Source organism: Emys orbicularis, chromosome 1 (assembly GCF_028017835.1).
Source record: "Emys orbicularis isolate rEmyOrb1 chromosome 1, rEmyOrb1.hap1, whole genome shotgun sequence".
NCBI lineage: Eukaryota > Metazoa > Chordata > Testudines > Emydidae > Emys > Emys orbicularis.
In genome coordinates, this window is record NC_088683.1 from 155,145,496 (window position 1) to 155,159,950 (window position 14,455).

The following is a 14,455-nucleotide window of genomic DNA, read 5'->3' on the forward strand; positions in this document are numbered from 1 at the left end:
GGCTCAGCAAGACAGGGTGCTGGGGTCCCGAGCTGGCAGGGAAAGCAGGGGTAGAGGTAGTCTTGGCACATGGGGTGGCAGCTCCCAAGGGGGGTTCTGTGATCCAACCCGTCACACTATCCTCCATGAATTTGTCTAGTTCTTTTTAGAACCCTGCTATAGTCTTGGCCTTCACAACATGCTCTGGCAAGGAGTTCCACAGGTTGACTGTGCATTGTATGAAAAAATACTTCCTTTTGTTTGTTTTAAACTTGCTCCCTATTAATTTCATTTGGTGACCCCTAGTTTTTGTGTTATGAGAAGGAGTAAATAACACTTCCTTATTTACTTTCTCCACACTAGTCATGATTTTATAGACCTCTAGCATATCCCCCCTTAGTCGTCTCTTTTCCAAGTTGAAAAGTCCCAGTCTTATTAATCTCTCCTCATATGGCAGCCGTTCCATACCCCTAATCATTTTCGTTGCCCTTTTTTGAACCTTTTCCAATTCCAATATACCATTTTTGAGATGGGGCGACCACATCTGCACGCAGTATTCAAGAAGTGGGCATACCATGGATTTATATAGAGGCAAAATGATATTTTCTGTCTTATTATCTATCCCTTTCTTAATGATTCCCAACATTCTGATAGCTTTTTTGGCTGCCGCTGCACACTGAGTGGATGTTTTCAGAGAACTATCCACAATGACTCCAAGATCTCTTTTTTGAGTGGCAACAGCTAATTTAGACTCCATCATTTTATATGTCGAGTTGGGACTTCAGACCATTTCTCCAGATCATTTTGAATTTTAATCCTATTCACCAAAGCACTTGCAACCCCTCCCAGCTTGGTATCGTCCACAAAATTTATAAGCATACTCTCTATGCCATTATCTAAATCATTGATGAAGATATTGAACAGAACCGGACCCAGAACTGATCCCTGCAGGACCCCACTCAATATGCCCTTCCAGCTCGATTGTGAGCCACTGATAACTGGTGAACCCACAGAGTCGGACAACCACATCAGCATAGGTGCCTTCAATCTCCTACTGAAGTTGTTCCACTTTATATGAATAATTAAATATTAATTTGGGCAGAGAAAGAATGAGTGACTCTAAGAGCACTCATTGCAGAGGTGGCAGATCCCTATTCAAATTAGGCATGTAAATACTGTTTAAAAAGTTAACTGTTTAAACAATTAAAAAATATTTCTTTTAAATGGTTAACCAATTAAGCAGCTGAGGCTGATCCTGCCGGCCGGCCGGCACGGCTGGGGCTGCTCTAGCCAGGGCTGCTCTGGTCGGGCAGTGCGGCTGGCCCCGCTCCAGCTGGGCGGTGTGGGGCCAGTGGGGCTAGCCAGCCAGCCCAATGGTTAATTATTGTCCCTGTTTTAAAATGTACACCTTATTTCCAGCCTGAAGCTGTTTAGCTTCAACTTCAAGCTATTGGATCATGTTATATTGTTCTCAGCTAGATTGAAGAGCCCATTATTAAATATTTGTTCCCCATTTAGGTACTTACAGAATGTAATCAAGTCACCCCTTAACCTTCTGTTTGTTAAGCTAAATAGCTTGAACTCAAGTCTTTCACTAGAAGGCATGTTTTCTAATCCTTTAACCATTCCCGTGTCTCTTCTTTGAACCCTCTCCAATTTATCAACATTTTTTTTTAACTGTAGACACCAGAACTGGACACAGTATTCCTTGCAACGGTGGTAGCATTGCCAAATACAGAGTAAAATAACCTCTCTACTCCTTGAAATTCCCTTGTCTATGCATTCAAGGATTGCAATAACCATTTTGGCCACAGCATCACACTGGGAGCTGACATTCAGTTACCAATGCCCCCATTTTTTTTTCAGTCACTGCTTCTCAGGCTAGAGTCCCCCATGCAGTAAATACAGCCTACATTCTTTGTTCCTAGGTGTATACATTTAGCTGTATTAAAACACATATTATTTGCTTGTGCCTAGTTTACCAAGTGATCCAGAGTACTCTGCATCAGTGACCTGTTCTCTTCATTACATGAATGTTTTAATTAAGTAGACTGCATAAGGATTTATTAATTTTTTCAACAATTTGACACTAAATTGAAGTATTTCTGTGAAAATTAACTTTTAAGCAGTATTGTATGTGTGTTGAATGTCTCTGTTCTAAGGTCAGGCTACTAATCTGATCTAACCTGCACTAAAACATAATGTGTGCAGATGACCTGAGGCTGAAAATAAGAGCTGAGCTTCCACCTAATGTTTCTTTATAAACTCCATCAAATGGCAGAAATGCTTCATATTTCGCATCTGTGGGAGCATATTATGGATTGACAAAGGCCCCCACTGCCACCCATACTAGTACAGCCTGGAATATATTACCCACCGTACTGCAGTAGGACGTTGGGGTTAGTACTGACTCAGAGAAGAGTGCCCCCTCCTGAATTAGTGATGCCATTCACTTCCTGCAGCCAGAAGTGGACTAAACAGTAGCTGGAGCCACCAAAATGCTGGGAGACCCTCGTAGGCTAGTCTTCTTGCTCAAAAATTGACAGGCAGCTGGAAGAATCACCTGTGTGCTACACACTGTCATCTTCTGCTCTGCCATTGATCCACTGTTGCATCTGGCTCTTCCTAATTGTTGGGCCTGAATTACACAAATCCTGCAATAATCCACCCCTGCTTTTAGCACCGTGCAGGCTCCCAATCCTGGATCTGAGCCTGGCCATCTCTGTTCATCAGGAAGAGCTGGAAGTGCTAATAAATAAATACAACTATGACATTGTTGGCATCACTGAAACTTGGTGGGATAATACACGATTGGAATGTTGGTGTGGATGGGTACAGCTTGCTCAGGAAGGATAGACAGGGGGAAAAGGGAGGAGATGTTGCCTTATATATTAAAAATGTACACAATTGGACTGAGGTGGAGATGGACATAGGAGACGGAAGTGTTGAGAGTCTCTGGGTTAGGCTAAAAGGGGTAAAAAACAAGGGTGATGTCATGCTAGGAGTCTACTACAGGCCACCTAACCAGGTGGAAGAGGTGGATGAGGCTTTTTTTAAACAACTAACAAAATCATCCAAAGCCCAAGATTTGGTGGTGATGGGGGACTTCAACTATCCAGATATATGTTGGGAAAATAACACAGTGGGGCACAGACTATCCAACAAATTCTTGGACTGCATTGCAGACAACTTTTTATTTCAGAAGGTTGAAAAAGCTACTGGGGGGAAGCTGTTCTAGACTTGATTTTAACAAATAGGGAGGAACTCATTGAGAATTTGAAAGTAGAAGGCAGCTTGGGTGAAAGTGATCATGAAATCATAGAGTTTGCAATTCTAAGGAAGGGTAGAAGGGAGTACAGCAAAATAGAGACAATGGATTGCAGGAAGGCGGATTTTGGTAAGCTCAGAGAGCTGATAGGTAAGGTCCCATGGAAATCAAGACTGAGGGGAAAAACAACTGAGGAGAGTTCGCAGTTTTTCAAAGGGACACTATTAAGGGCCCAAAAGCAAGCTATTCCGCTGGTTAGGAAAGATAGAAAATGTGGCAAAAGACCACCTTGGCTTAACCACGAGATCTTGCATGATCTAAAAAATAAAAAGGAGTCATATAAAAAATGGAATCTAGGACAGATTACAAAGGATGAATATAGGCAAACAACACAGGAATGCAGGGGCAAGATTAGAAAGGCAAAGGCACAAAATGAGCTCAAACTATCTACGGGAATAAAGGGAAACAAGAAGACTTTTTATCAATACATTAGAAGCAAGAGGAAGACCAAAGACAGGGTAGGCCCACTGCTCAGTGAAGAGGGAGAAACAGTAACAGGAAACTTGGAAATGGCAGAGATGCTTAATGACTTCTTTGTTTCGGTCTTCACCGAGAAGTCTGAAGGAATGCCTAACATAGTGAATGCTAATGGGAAGGGGGTAGAATTAGCAGATAAAATAAAAAAAGAACAAGTTAAAAATCACTTAGAAAAGTTAGATGCCTGCAAGTCACCAGGGCCTGATTAAATGCATCCTAGAATACTCAAGGAGCTAATAGAGGAGGTATCTGAGCCTCTAGCTATTATCTTTGGAAAATCATGGGAGACGGGAGAGATTCCAGAAGACTGGAAAAGGGCAAATATAGTGCCCATCTATAAAAAGGGAAATAAAAACAACCCAGGAAACTACAGACCAGTTAGTTTAACTTCTGTGCCAGGGAAGATAATGGAGCAAGTAATTAAGGAAATCATCTGCAGGAATAGCCAGCATGGATTTGTAAAGAACAAATCGTGTCAAACCAATCTGATAGCTTTCTTTGATAGGATAACGAGTCTTGTGGATAAGGGAGAAGCTGTGGATGTGGTATACCTAGACTTTAGTAAGGCATTTGATACGGTCTCACATGATATTATTATTGATAAACTAGGCAAATACAATTTAGATGGGGCTACTATAAGGTGGGTGCATAACTGGCTGGATAACCGTACTCAGAGAGTTGTTATTAATGGTTCCCAATCCTGCTGGAAAGGCATAACAAGTGGGGTTCTGCAGGGGTCTGTTTTGGGACCGGCTCTGTTTAATATCTTCATTAACGACTTAGATATTGGCATAGAAAGTATGCTTATTAAGTTTGCAGATGATACCAAACTGGGAGGGATTGCAACTCCTTTGCAGGACAGGGTCATAATGCAAAATGATCTGGACAAATTGGAGAAATGGTCTGAGGTAAACAGGATGAAGTTTAACAAAGACAAATGCAAAGTGCTCCACTTAGGAAGGAAAAATCAGTTTCACACATACAGAATGGGAAGAGACTGTCTAGGAAGGAGTACAGCAGAAAGGGATCTAGGGGTTATAGTGGACCACAAGCTAAATATGAGTCAACAGTGTGATGCTGTTGCAAAAAAAGCAAACATGATTCTGGGATGTATTAACAGGTGTGTTGTGAGCAAGACACGAGAAGTCATTCTTCCGCTCTACTCTGCGCTGGTTAGGCCTCAACTGGAATATTGTGTCCAGTTCTGGGCACCGCATTTCAAGAAAGATGTGGAGAAATTGGAGAGGGTCCAGAGAAGAGCAACAAGAATGATTAAAGGTCTTGAGAACATGACCTATGAAGGAAGGCTGAAAGAATTGGGTTTGTTTAGTTTGGAAAAGAGAAGACTGAGAGGGGACATGATAGCAGTTTTCAGGTATCTAAAAGGGTGTCATAAGGAGGAGGGAGAAAACTTGTTCACCTTAGTCTCTAAGGATAGAACAAGAAGCAATGGGCTTAAACTGCAGCAAGGGAGGTTTAGGTTGGACATTAGGAAAAAGTTCCTGTCAGGGTGGTTAAACACTGGAATAAATTGCCTAGGGAGGTTGTGGAATCTCCATCTCTGGAGATATTTAAGAGTAGGTTAGATAAATGTCTATCAGGGATGGTCTAGACAGTATTTGGTCCTGCCATGAGGGCAGGGGACTGGACTTGATGACCTCTCGAGGTCCCTGCCAGTCCTAGAATCTATGAATCTTGAGCTATCTGATCACAAAGCTATCAGGGAACAAGTCACCTATTATTTATAACCCCAGTGATGTTTATTGCTCTTGGTTCTGTTATCCTGAGCATGGCGAGGGGACTGGGGTGCAAGATCGTGCTGGATGGTTAGGGAGAGGTGGTGGCCTTCTCAGTGGGGCTGGGGGAGAAGTGACAGGCTTCTGGCGGTGCTCTGTGCAGGCGGGTCTGACCCTTGGGCTGGGGCTGGAGCCGCGAGGAGAGCCGGCATCTCTGTGCAGGGACATGGCCCCGTGCAGGAGTCTGTGTGGGACGGGACGAGGAGCTATGCACGCGACGGGGTGGGCAGATGCCTTGGGGAGCTCGGGCGCTGCTGGGGGAGGCGCTGGCAGGGGCCGCGGGCAGGGGCGTGAAGGGCCTGGCTGGGGGACGTTGGGATGACGTAATGAGAGAGTAGGCAACACGCGCCGGCGGCAGCATCACTGGGAGGTGGGGGGACTCTGACGAAGCTGCCGGCCCCGCCCCTGGGCAGGGCGGTAGATTATATTCGGGCCCCGCCCCTTGAAGCGGGTGCCAGGCGCGCAGGCGCTAGCAGTCAGCCAGGCCACGTGCGCAGGCGCAGGCTCCCGGCTCGCTATTCCCCTCCCCCCAGCCATGGCGGCGCCGCGCGGCGTGATCCGGGCCCTGCACCGCGGGACCCTCACCCAGGTAATGGGCCGGGGCCCCTCCCCTGACCCTCCTGGGCGGGGCCCGCGCGTCCCCCGCCCCGCCCTGGGGACCCCACCCGGGCACCGGCCCCATGCTGCGCCCCGGCCTCTCCCTGCCCTGGAGCCGCCCCGAGCGGGGAGCCGGAGCCAGGGGCGCCGGTGCGTTTCCCAGCTCTGCCCTGCGCCGCCGCTCTCTGCCGCGCATCACCCCTCGTCTGTCCCCGGGCTCCGCCCCCCAGCGCATCACCGAGCCGCATCACTCCCTCCGTCCTTCCTCAGCCTCTCATCACAGCTCTGCCCCTCTGCATTGCATCGCCGTGTCAGCCTTCTGCACCACGCTGCCCCTCTGCCCTGCTGCACCACGTTCCCACCCTGCACTGCCCCATCCTCTGCACCACATCGCGGCCTTGCTGTTTGCTCTGCACCACATCAGCGCACCTCCCCTGTGTATTGCCCTACCTTTCTGCAGCATTGTGCCACATCTCTACCCTGCCCTCTACACTGCATCCTTGCTCTGCATCTCCTGCCTGCACCACTTTACCAGATCACAACAATGCACGACTGTAGGGTCATGTTGCCTTGTATTTACTGTAAGGAAAAAAAAAGTCAAATTTAAGTTAGGTTTAGCTGGCACATGTGTGAGCTAAACCCTACTTTACACTCATCCACTGTCCGTAGTCAAGACAAAGCCTTTGGCCTTGTCCGGACTAGGGAGAGCTAGTCCAATTTAGCACGTTAAAGGAAGACTACTTTGTCTCAATGAGACTCTTAAAATATGTTCACTAACATCACACCATGAAATCCTAGTCTAGACAGTATTTGGTAATAGTTTTTCTCAGGGTGATGGGGAGCCAGAGCCTGACTTTCTAACCTTTTTTCCATAGTTTGCTGTATTTATATGTGAGTTTTAGAACTTTTCAAAGCAAACCCTCTTCTCAGCCCAGACATGGAATAGTTGGAAAACTGGTAAACTGTTTACATCAAAGTTATGTGAATCAGGGTGGATGGGAATAATTCAGTTTATCCAGAAGTATGTAGTGTAATAAGAGGGTTTTTTTTACGAATATTAAAAGGTTTTACCAGTCTTCCTCTTGTAGAAGAAATCTTTTTCAGGACAGAGCTTACAAATGTTATGAAGAAATAGGTCCCTGGGGCCAGCCGCATCGGCCGATTGGTGTGGCTGTCCCCAGGGCTGCCTGAGCAGCTGGTCCCGGTGCCAGCTGCTTGGGCGGCCCTGGGATCAGCCACACTGGCTGCTGCAGAAGTCACGGAGGTCACAGGAAGTCAGGGAATCCGTAACTTCCGCAACCGCTGTGACAAACACTGAGCCCTACTTATGCTAAACACTCTGTTACATCTTGTATTTAGCTGAGACACTCTGACGGAAGGTCTACACTTAAAATGCATCAGCGCAGCTGCATTACTGTAGCGCTTAAGTGAGAGGTCCCCAAAGTGGGGAGAGGAACATGCGTGGGGCACAGCTGGCCTGGGGACGGGGGGAGGGAGTGCCACCCAGCCCCTCCCTGCCCCCAGGTTTGCTCTGGTCCCACCTCAGCCTGGCTCTGGCTCTGCTCCTGCCCCCAGCCTTCGCCCCTGGCCACGGCCCTGCTCCCAGCCCCACCCCCAGCTGCTTTCTCCCCCCACACCTTCAAGTTGCAGCCCTGCTTCCTGCTCTGGGGGAGCAGAGGGAGTGCAGACAGGGGTAAGGGGGGCATGACTCTCAAAAGTTTGGGGACCGCTGGCTTAAGCGAAGACACTCCTACACTGACGGGAGAGCACTCTTCTGTCAACATAGTTAATCCACCTCCCTAAGATGCGATACCTTTCTCCCACTGATAGAGCGCTGTTTACATGGTGGATTAGGCTGGTATAACTATGTTGCTCAGGGGTGTGCATTTTTCACAACATAGTTATACTGACCTAACCCCCTGTTTTGAGGTATAGGTCTGTAGTGTAGACCAGACCTGAGTAAGTTTCCCATACCTGAAGAACAGCTCTGTGTAAGCTCAAAAGCTTGTCTCTCTCACCAACAGAAGTCGGTTCAATAAAAGATATTTCCTCACCCACCTTGTCTCTCTAATATCCTGGGACAGACACAACTACACTTCATATATCTCTACATTAGGGAACATTTTTAGAAAATTTCAACCATTGCTGTCAAGGTTCCTTCCCCACTCTGAACTTTAGGGTACAGATGTGGGGGACCTGCATGAGAACCTCTAAACTGAATTACCAGCTTAGATCTGGTTTTGCTGCCACCACTCCCAAGTGCTAACTCCCTTCCCTGGGTAGCCTTGAGAGACTTCTTCACCAATTGCCTGGTGAACACCGATCCAAACCCGTGGATCTTAAAACAAGGAGAAATTAACCATTACCCCTCCCTTCCCCCCACCAATTCCTGGTGAGTCCAGATCCAACCCCCTTGGATCTTAAAACAAGGAAAAATCAATCATGACACGCCCCCCAAATCATAGATAGTGTTGGACAGCCGGTTCCACACTGGCTGTGATTTCTTCCTGGAGCTCTAGGAGAAAACAGAGTTAATAAGACACACGCACCTTTAGACATCCTACTGATTATATAAAAACTAACAATATGTCCCACATTCCAAGAACAATTTTTAACCAGTTGATTTTGGGAAACTTTCACGGGAGAGTGCATTAGCCACTTTGTTAGAAGCTATTGAAATGTGTTGTATTTCAAAATCAAAATTTTGGAGAGCTAAACTTCACCGAAGAAGTTTTTTGTTATTCCCCTTGGTGGTATGGAGCCACTGTAGCGCAGCATGGTTGGTTTGTAGTTGGAAATGCCGTCCCCAAACGTATGGGCGTACCTTTTCCAGCGCGTACACAATGGCGTAGCATTCCCTTTTGCTGATTGACCAGTGGCTTTCCCTCTCAGACAGTTTCTTGCTGAGAAACACGACAGGATGGAATTTTTGATCCGGTCTTTCCTGCATTAAAACTGCTCCCACATCACGCTCGGACGCATCTGTGGTTACTAGGAACGGTTGATCAAAGTCTGGGGCCCTTAGCACAGGGTCAGACATGAGTGTCGCCTTAAGCTGGTTAAAGGCCTTTTGACACTCATCAGTCCACTGAACTGCATTTGACTGTTTCTTTTTGGTTAGGTCTGTCAGTGGGGCGGCGATTTGGCTGTAGTGTGGTACAAATCGCCTATAATATTCGGCCAAACCTAAGAAGGATTGGACCTGTTTCTTTGACTTTGGGACAGGCCACTTTTGGATAGCATCCACTTTGGCCTGTAGGGGGTTGATAGTTTCTTGACCCACCTGGTGTCCAAGGTAAGTCACTTTGTTTAGGCCTATTTGACACTTTTTTGCCTTAACAGTTAGTCCTGCCTGCCTTATGCGCTCAAAGACTTTTCTTAGGTGCTCCAGGTGTTCTGCCCATGAATCAGAAAAAATGGCCACATCATCGAGGTAGGCAACTGCAGATTCTCCCAATCCTGCTAGGAGACCATCTACAAGTCTTCGGAAGGTGGCAGGTGCATTTCGCAGCCCGAAAGGGAGCACATTAAATTCATACACCCCTGCCTGGGTGACGAAGGCTGACCTTTTTTTGGCGGGTTTATCTAGTGGTACTTGCCAGTACCCCTTGGTTAAGTCTAAGGTAGAGATGAATTGGGCATGTCCCAATTTATCCAATAGCTCATTTGTGCGTGGCATTGGATAGTTGTTGGGACGAGTTACAGCATTTAGTTTATGGTAGTCCACGCAACAGCGTATTTCCCCATCTGGTTTGGGAACTAGAACCACTGGAGATGCCCATGCACTCTTAGAGGGGTGGATTATACCCATCTGTAGCATGTCCTGGATCTCCCGTTTTATAGCAGTTTGGGCATGAGGTGACTCCCGTTAGGGTGGGGTTCTAATTGGGTGAGCATTACCTGTGTCAATGGAGTGGTATGCCAGTTCGGTCCGTCCTGGGGTGGCTGAGAACATTGGCGCAAAGCTAGTGCACAGCTCCTTGATCTGCTGTTGCTGCAGACGTCCAAGGGTCGCGGAGAGGTTCACCTCTTTCACGCCACCATCACTTTTTTCTTCAGTAGTAGACACCTTTAGGCCACTTCGTGTCATCTGTTCCCTGGGCTGTAAAGTGGGAAACCTTTAATTCTCTGGAATAAAAGGGCTTAAGAGAATTAACATGGTATACCTTAGGCTTTATGTTGGAGGTGGGGGATGCTATGAGATAGTTAACAGCTTCTAGGCGCTCCTGGACCGTGAATGGTCCTTTCCATGACGCTTTCATTTTATGGGCCTGGAGCGCCTTTAAGACCATGACTTGGTCTCCTCCTTTGAAGGACCGTTCTCTGGAATGTTTATCATACCAGGCCTTTTGCTCTTCCTGAGCATCCTTTAGGTTTTCTTTAGCAAGGGCTAAAGAGTGTCGGAGGGTGCTTTGTAGGTTGCTTACAAAGTCTAGAATGTTAGTTCCTGGAGAAGGCGTAAACCCCTCCCATTGCTGCTTCACCAACTGTAATGGCCCCTTAACCTCGCGGCCATACACAAGTTCAAATGGTGAAAACCCTAAACTGGGATGTGGTACAGCCCTGTAGGCAAAAAGCAACTGCTGCAACACTAGGTCCCAATCATTGGAGTGTTTATTTATGAATTTACGTATCATGGCCCCCAAAGTTCCATTAAACCTCTCCACCAGGCCATTGGTTTGATGGTGGTAAGGGGTGGCAACCAAGTGATTCACCCCATGAGCTTCCCTCAGGAAATTAGTTCCCGAATCTGTAAGGATGTCGGAGGGCCAACCTACCCTGGCAAAAATGTCTGCTAATGCCTGGCACACACTTTTAGCCCTGGTGTTGCTTAGAGCTACTGCTTCCGGCCATCGGGTAGCAAAATCCATGGAAGTCAGTATGTACTGCTTTCCTTTGGGAAAGGACCCAGAATATCCACAGCTACTCGCTGAAATGGGATCTCAATTATGGGTAGTGGCTGGAGAGGGGCTTTGACCTGCTCTTGGGGCTTTCCCACTCATTGGCACACCTCACAAGACCGGACATAATTATCAATGTCCTTGCCCATTCCCTCCCAGTTGAAGGACTTCCCCAACCGGTCTTTGGTTCTCTTCACCCCAGAATGGCCACCGGGATGATCATGGGCTAAGCTCAAGAGCTTTACCCGGTATTTAGTTGGAACTACCAACTGTTTTTGAGGATGCCAGTCTTCCTGGTGTCCACCAGAAAGAGTTTCCTTGTATAAAAGTCCTTGTTCTACATCACAACCAGGATCGGTTAGAAGAGCTGAGAGGCGGTGGGGTGCTCCATGCCGCCACCCAAGCTTTCTGAAGGCTATCTGCTTCCTGCTCGGCCTGGAACTGTTTCCTTGATGCTGGAGACATCAGTTCCTCCTTGGACTGTGGACTTGGACTTGGTCCCTCTGGAAGCGATGCAGGTGCTGGGGTTGTTTCCGTCAACTGTGAACCGCTCTCCGCTGGTGCACTATGTGGTATTTCAGGCTCTGGCTGAGCCTCTTGGGTAGGATTATCTACTGTTTTTGCCAGTTTAGGCTCGCTGGTGCCCTCTGGCATTGGAATTGTAGATGGGGTTGCAAGCGCTGGACTCAGTGCTGGCAATGGTTCTGGTGCTGGTTGCTTTGCCAGTTCTGGTTCTGGGACTGGCTTTGGCTGGGTTTCTGGGATTGGATCCACTACGGCTGTTGCAGTCGTTGGCAGGGGATCCGGTTCCACCACCTCTGTCTGGGTCTCTGGTAACACAGACGGGGCCCTGGTGGACGGCTCAGGAACAGGGATGGGTGTGAAAGCTTGCTTAGCCTGGCTGCGGGTGACCATTCCCACCCTTTTGGCTAGCTTCACATGGTTGGCCAAGTCTTCCCCCAGTAGCATGTGGATGGGATAATTGTCATAGACTGCAGAAGTCCACTTTCCTGACCAGCCCTTGTATAGGACAGGCAACTTGGCTGTAGGCAAGGTTAAAGAGTGTGACATGAAGGGTTGAATTGTAACCGGAGCCTCTGGGTTGATGAGTTTGGGGTCCACTAGGGATTGGTGGATAGTCGACACTTGTGCCCCAGTGTCCCTCCACGCAATAACCTTCTTTCCGCCCACTCTCAAGGTTTCCCTTTGCTCCGAGGATATTTGAGAGGCATCTGGGCCTGGGGATCTTTGGTGTGATTGTGGTGTAATTAACTGTAATCGGTTGGGGTTCTTGGGGCAGTGGGCCTTTATATGTTCCAGTTCATTACATTTAAAACATCGCCCTGCTAAGGTATTACCAGGGCGAGGTTGGTTGGTGTAGACAGGTGTGGTGGGGTGAGAAGGCGTTTGGGGTGGGGCCTTGGGTTGCCCCCGGTGATAGGGTTTTGTTTCGGGTTGCCCCTTCTGATATTCGCTCCAACTGCTACTAGTTTTTTTTCTTTTCTGCCACCTCCACCCATTTGGCTCCACTCTCCCCTGCCTCGGTTACAGTTTTGGGCTTCCCATCTAGGATGTACCTTTTTATTTCCTCAGGAACACCCTCTAAAAACTGCTCCATTTGCATTAGGAAGGGCAACTCTTCTGCAGATTTAACACTTGCTCCTGATATCCAGGCATCCCAATTTTTCCCAATGTCGTAGGCATGTCGGGTAAATGACACGTCTGGTTTCCACCTTAGGGCTCTGAACCGCCGACGGGCATGCTCGGGTGTTAGCCCTATTCTGATTCTGGCCTTGTTTTTAAAAAGTTCATAACTGTTCATGTGTTCTTTAGGCATTTCAGCCGCCACCTCTGCTAAGGGTCCACTGAGCTGCGGCCTCAGCTCTCCCATGTACTGGTCTGTAGAGATGCTGTACCCAAGGCAGGCCCTTTCAAAAAATTTTAAGAAGGCCTCAGTATCATCGCCTGCCTTGTAGGTGGGGAATTTTCTGGGATGGGAAGCGGTACCTGGAGAGGGGTTGCTAGGGTTGGCTGGTATTTCCTGCCTAGCCCTTACCAACTCCAGTTCATGCTTCCTTTCTCTTTCCCTCTCCTCCGTCTCTCTTTCCCTCTCCTCCGTCTCTTTTCCTTTCTGCTCCATAGCTCTCTCAGCAGCTTCTTTCTCGAGTTTTTTTAATTTGAGCAGTCTCTGATGTTTCTTTTCATTTTCTTCTGCTTCTAGTCTGGTCAGCTCTAGTTTAGTTGCAGCCTCACTGGTAGTCATTTTCCTGCTTCCCTGTGCTGGGTCACACCCCCTCTGCAGTTCACTGAAACTGGGGTGCACTCAGCTCAGAGCTGCTTAGCTAACAGAGACTTTCTAACTAGCTATACCTGAGAGGTAGAAAGAAAAAAAAACAATTCAGCTTGTAAATTCCTTTTGCGGGCTGCTTGCTCACAGCTTGAAACCTTCTCTTAACAAAGACCCTTGTTAAAAAAAACTTAACACCTCTGCCTTCAGGCTAAGAGATAAGATATTTATCTACCTTCCCAGCTCTGCGTTCTAAGCAGCTACACAGGAGAAAAAAAAATCTTACTGGCTTTTGGTTCCTTTAAAATCCCACCGTTACCACCATGTCAAGGTTCCTTCCCCACTCTGAACTTTAGGGTACAGATGTGGGGGACCTGCATGATCACCTCTAAACTGAATTATCATCTTAGATCTGGTTTTGCTGCCACCACTCCCAAGTGCTAACTCCCTTCCCTGGGTAGCCTTGAGAGACTTCTTCACCAATTGCCTGGTGAACACCGATCCAAACCCTTAGATCTTAAAACAAGGAGAAATTAACCATTCCCCCTCCTTTCCCCCCACCAATTCCTGGTGAGTCCAGATCCAACCCCCTTGGAACTTAAAACAAGGAAAAATCAATCAGGTTTTTAAAAAGAAGGCTTTTAATTAAAGAAAGAAAGGTAAAAATCATCTCTGTAAAATCAGGATGGAAAATAACTTTACAGGATAATCAGATTCAAAGAGCCCAGAGGCTCTTTGTAAGTTCAAAGTTACAGCAAACAGAGATAAACACTCTAGCAAAAGGAACATTTACAAGTTGAGAAAACAAAGATAAACCTAACACGCCTTGCCTGGCTGTTACAAGTTTGAAATATGAGAGACTTGTTCAGAAAGATTTGGAGAGCATGGATTGATGTCTGGTCCCTTTTAGTTCCAAGAGCGAACAACCCCCAAAACAAAGAGCACAAACAAAAGCCTTCCCCCCACCAAGATTTGAAAGTATCTTGTCCCCTTATTGGTTCTTTGGGTCAGGTGTCAGCCAGGTTACCTGAGCTTCTTAACCCTTTACAGGTAAAAGGATTTTGGTGTCTCTGGCCAGGAGGGATTTTAT

The 14,455-nt window shown here is 47.3% G+C and overlaps 1 protein-coding gene across 1 annotated transcript in view; it reads left to right on the top strand.

Moving 5' to 3' along the window:
* The first annotated feature begins 6,115 nt into the window (after positions 1-6,115).
* WARS2 (tryptophanyl tRNA synthetase 2, mitochondrial) overlaps positions 6,116-14,455 on the top strand; it is a 98,542-nt gene continuing 90,202 nt past the window's right edge. Inside the window, exon 1 of the mRNA XM_065423555.1 lies at positions 6,116-6,169. Coding sequence (XP_065279627.1) covers positions 6,116-6,169 — 54 coding nt within the window. The remainder of the gene's footprint in view (positions 6,170-14,455) is intronic.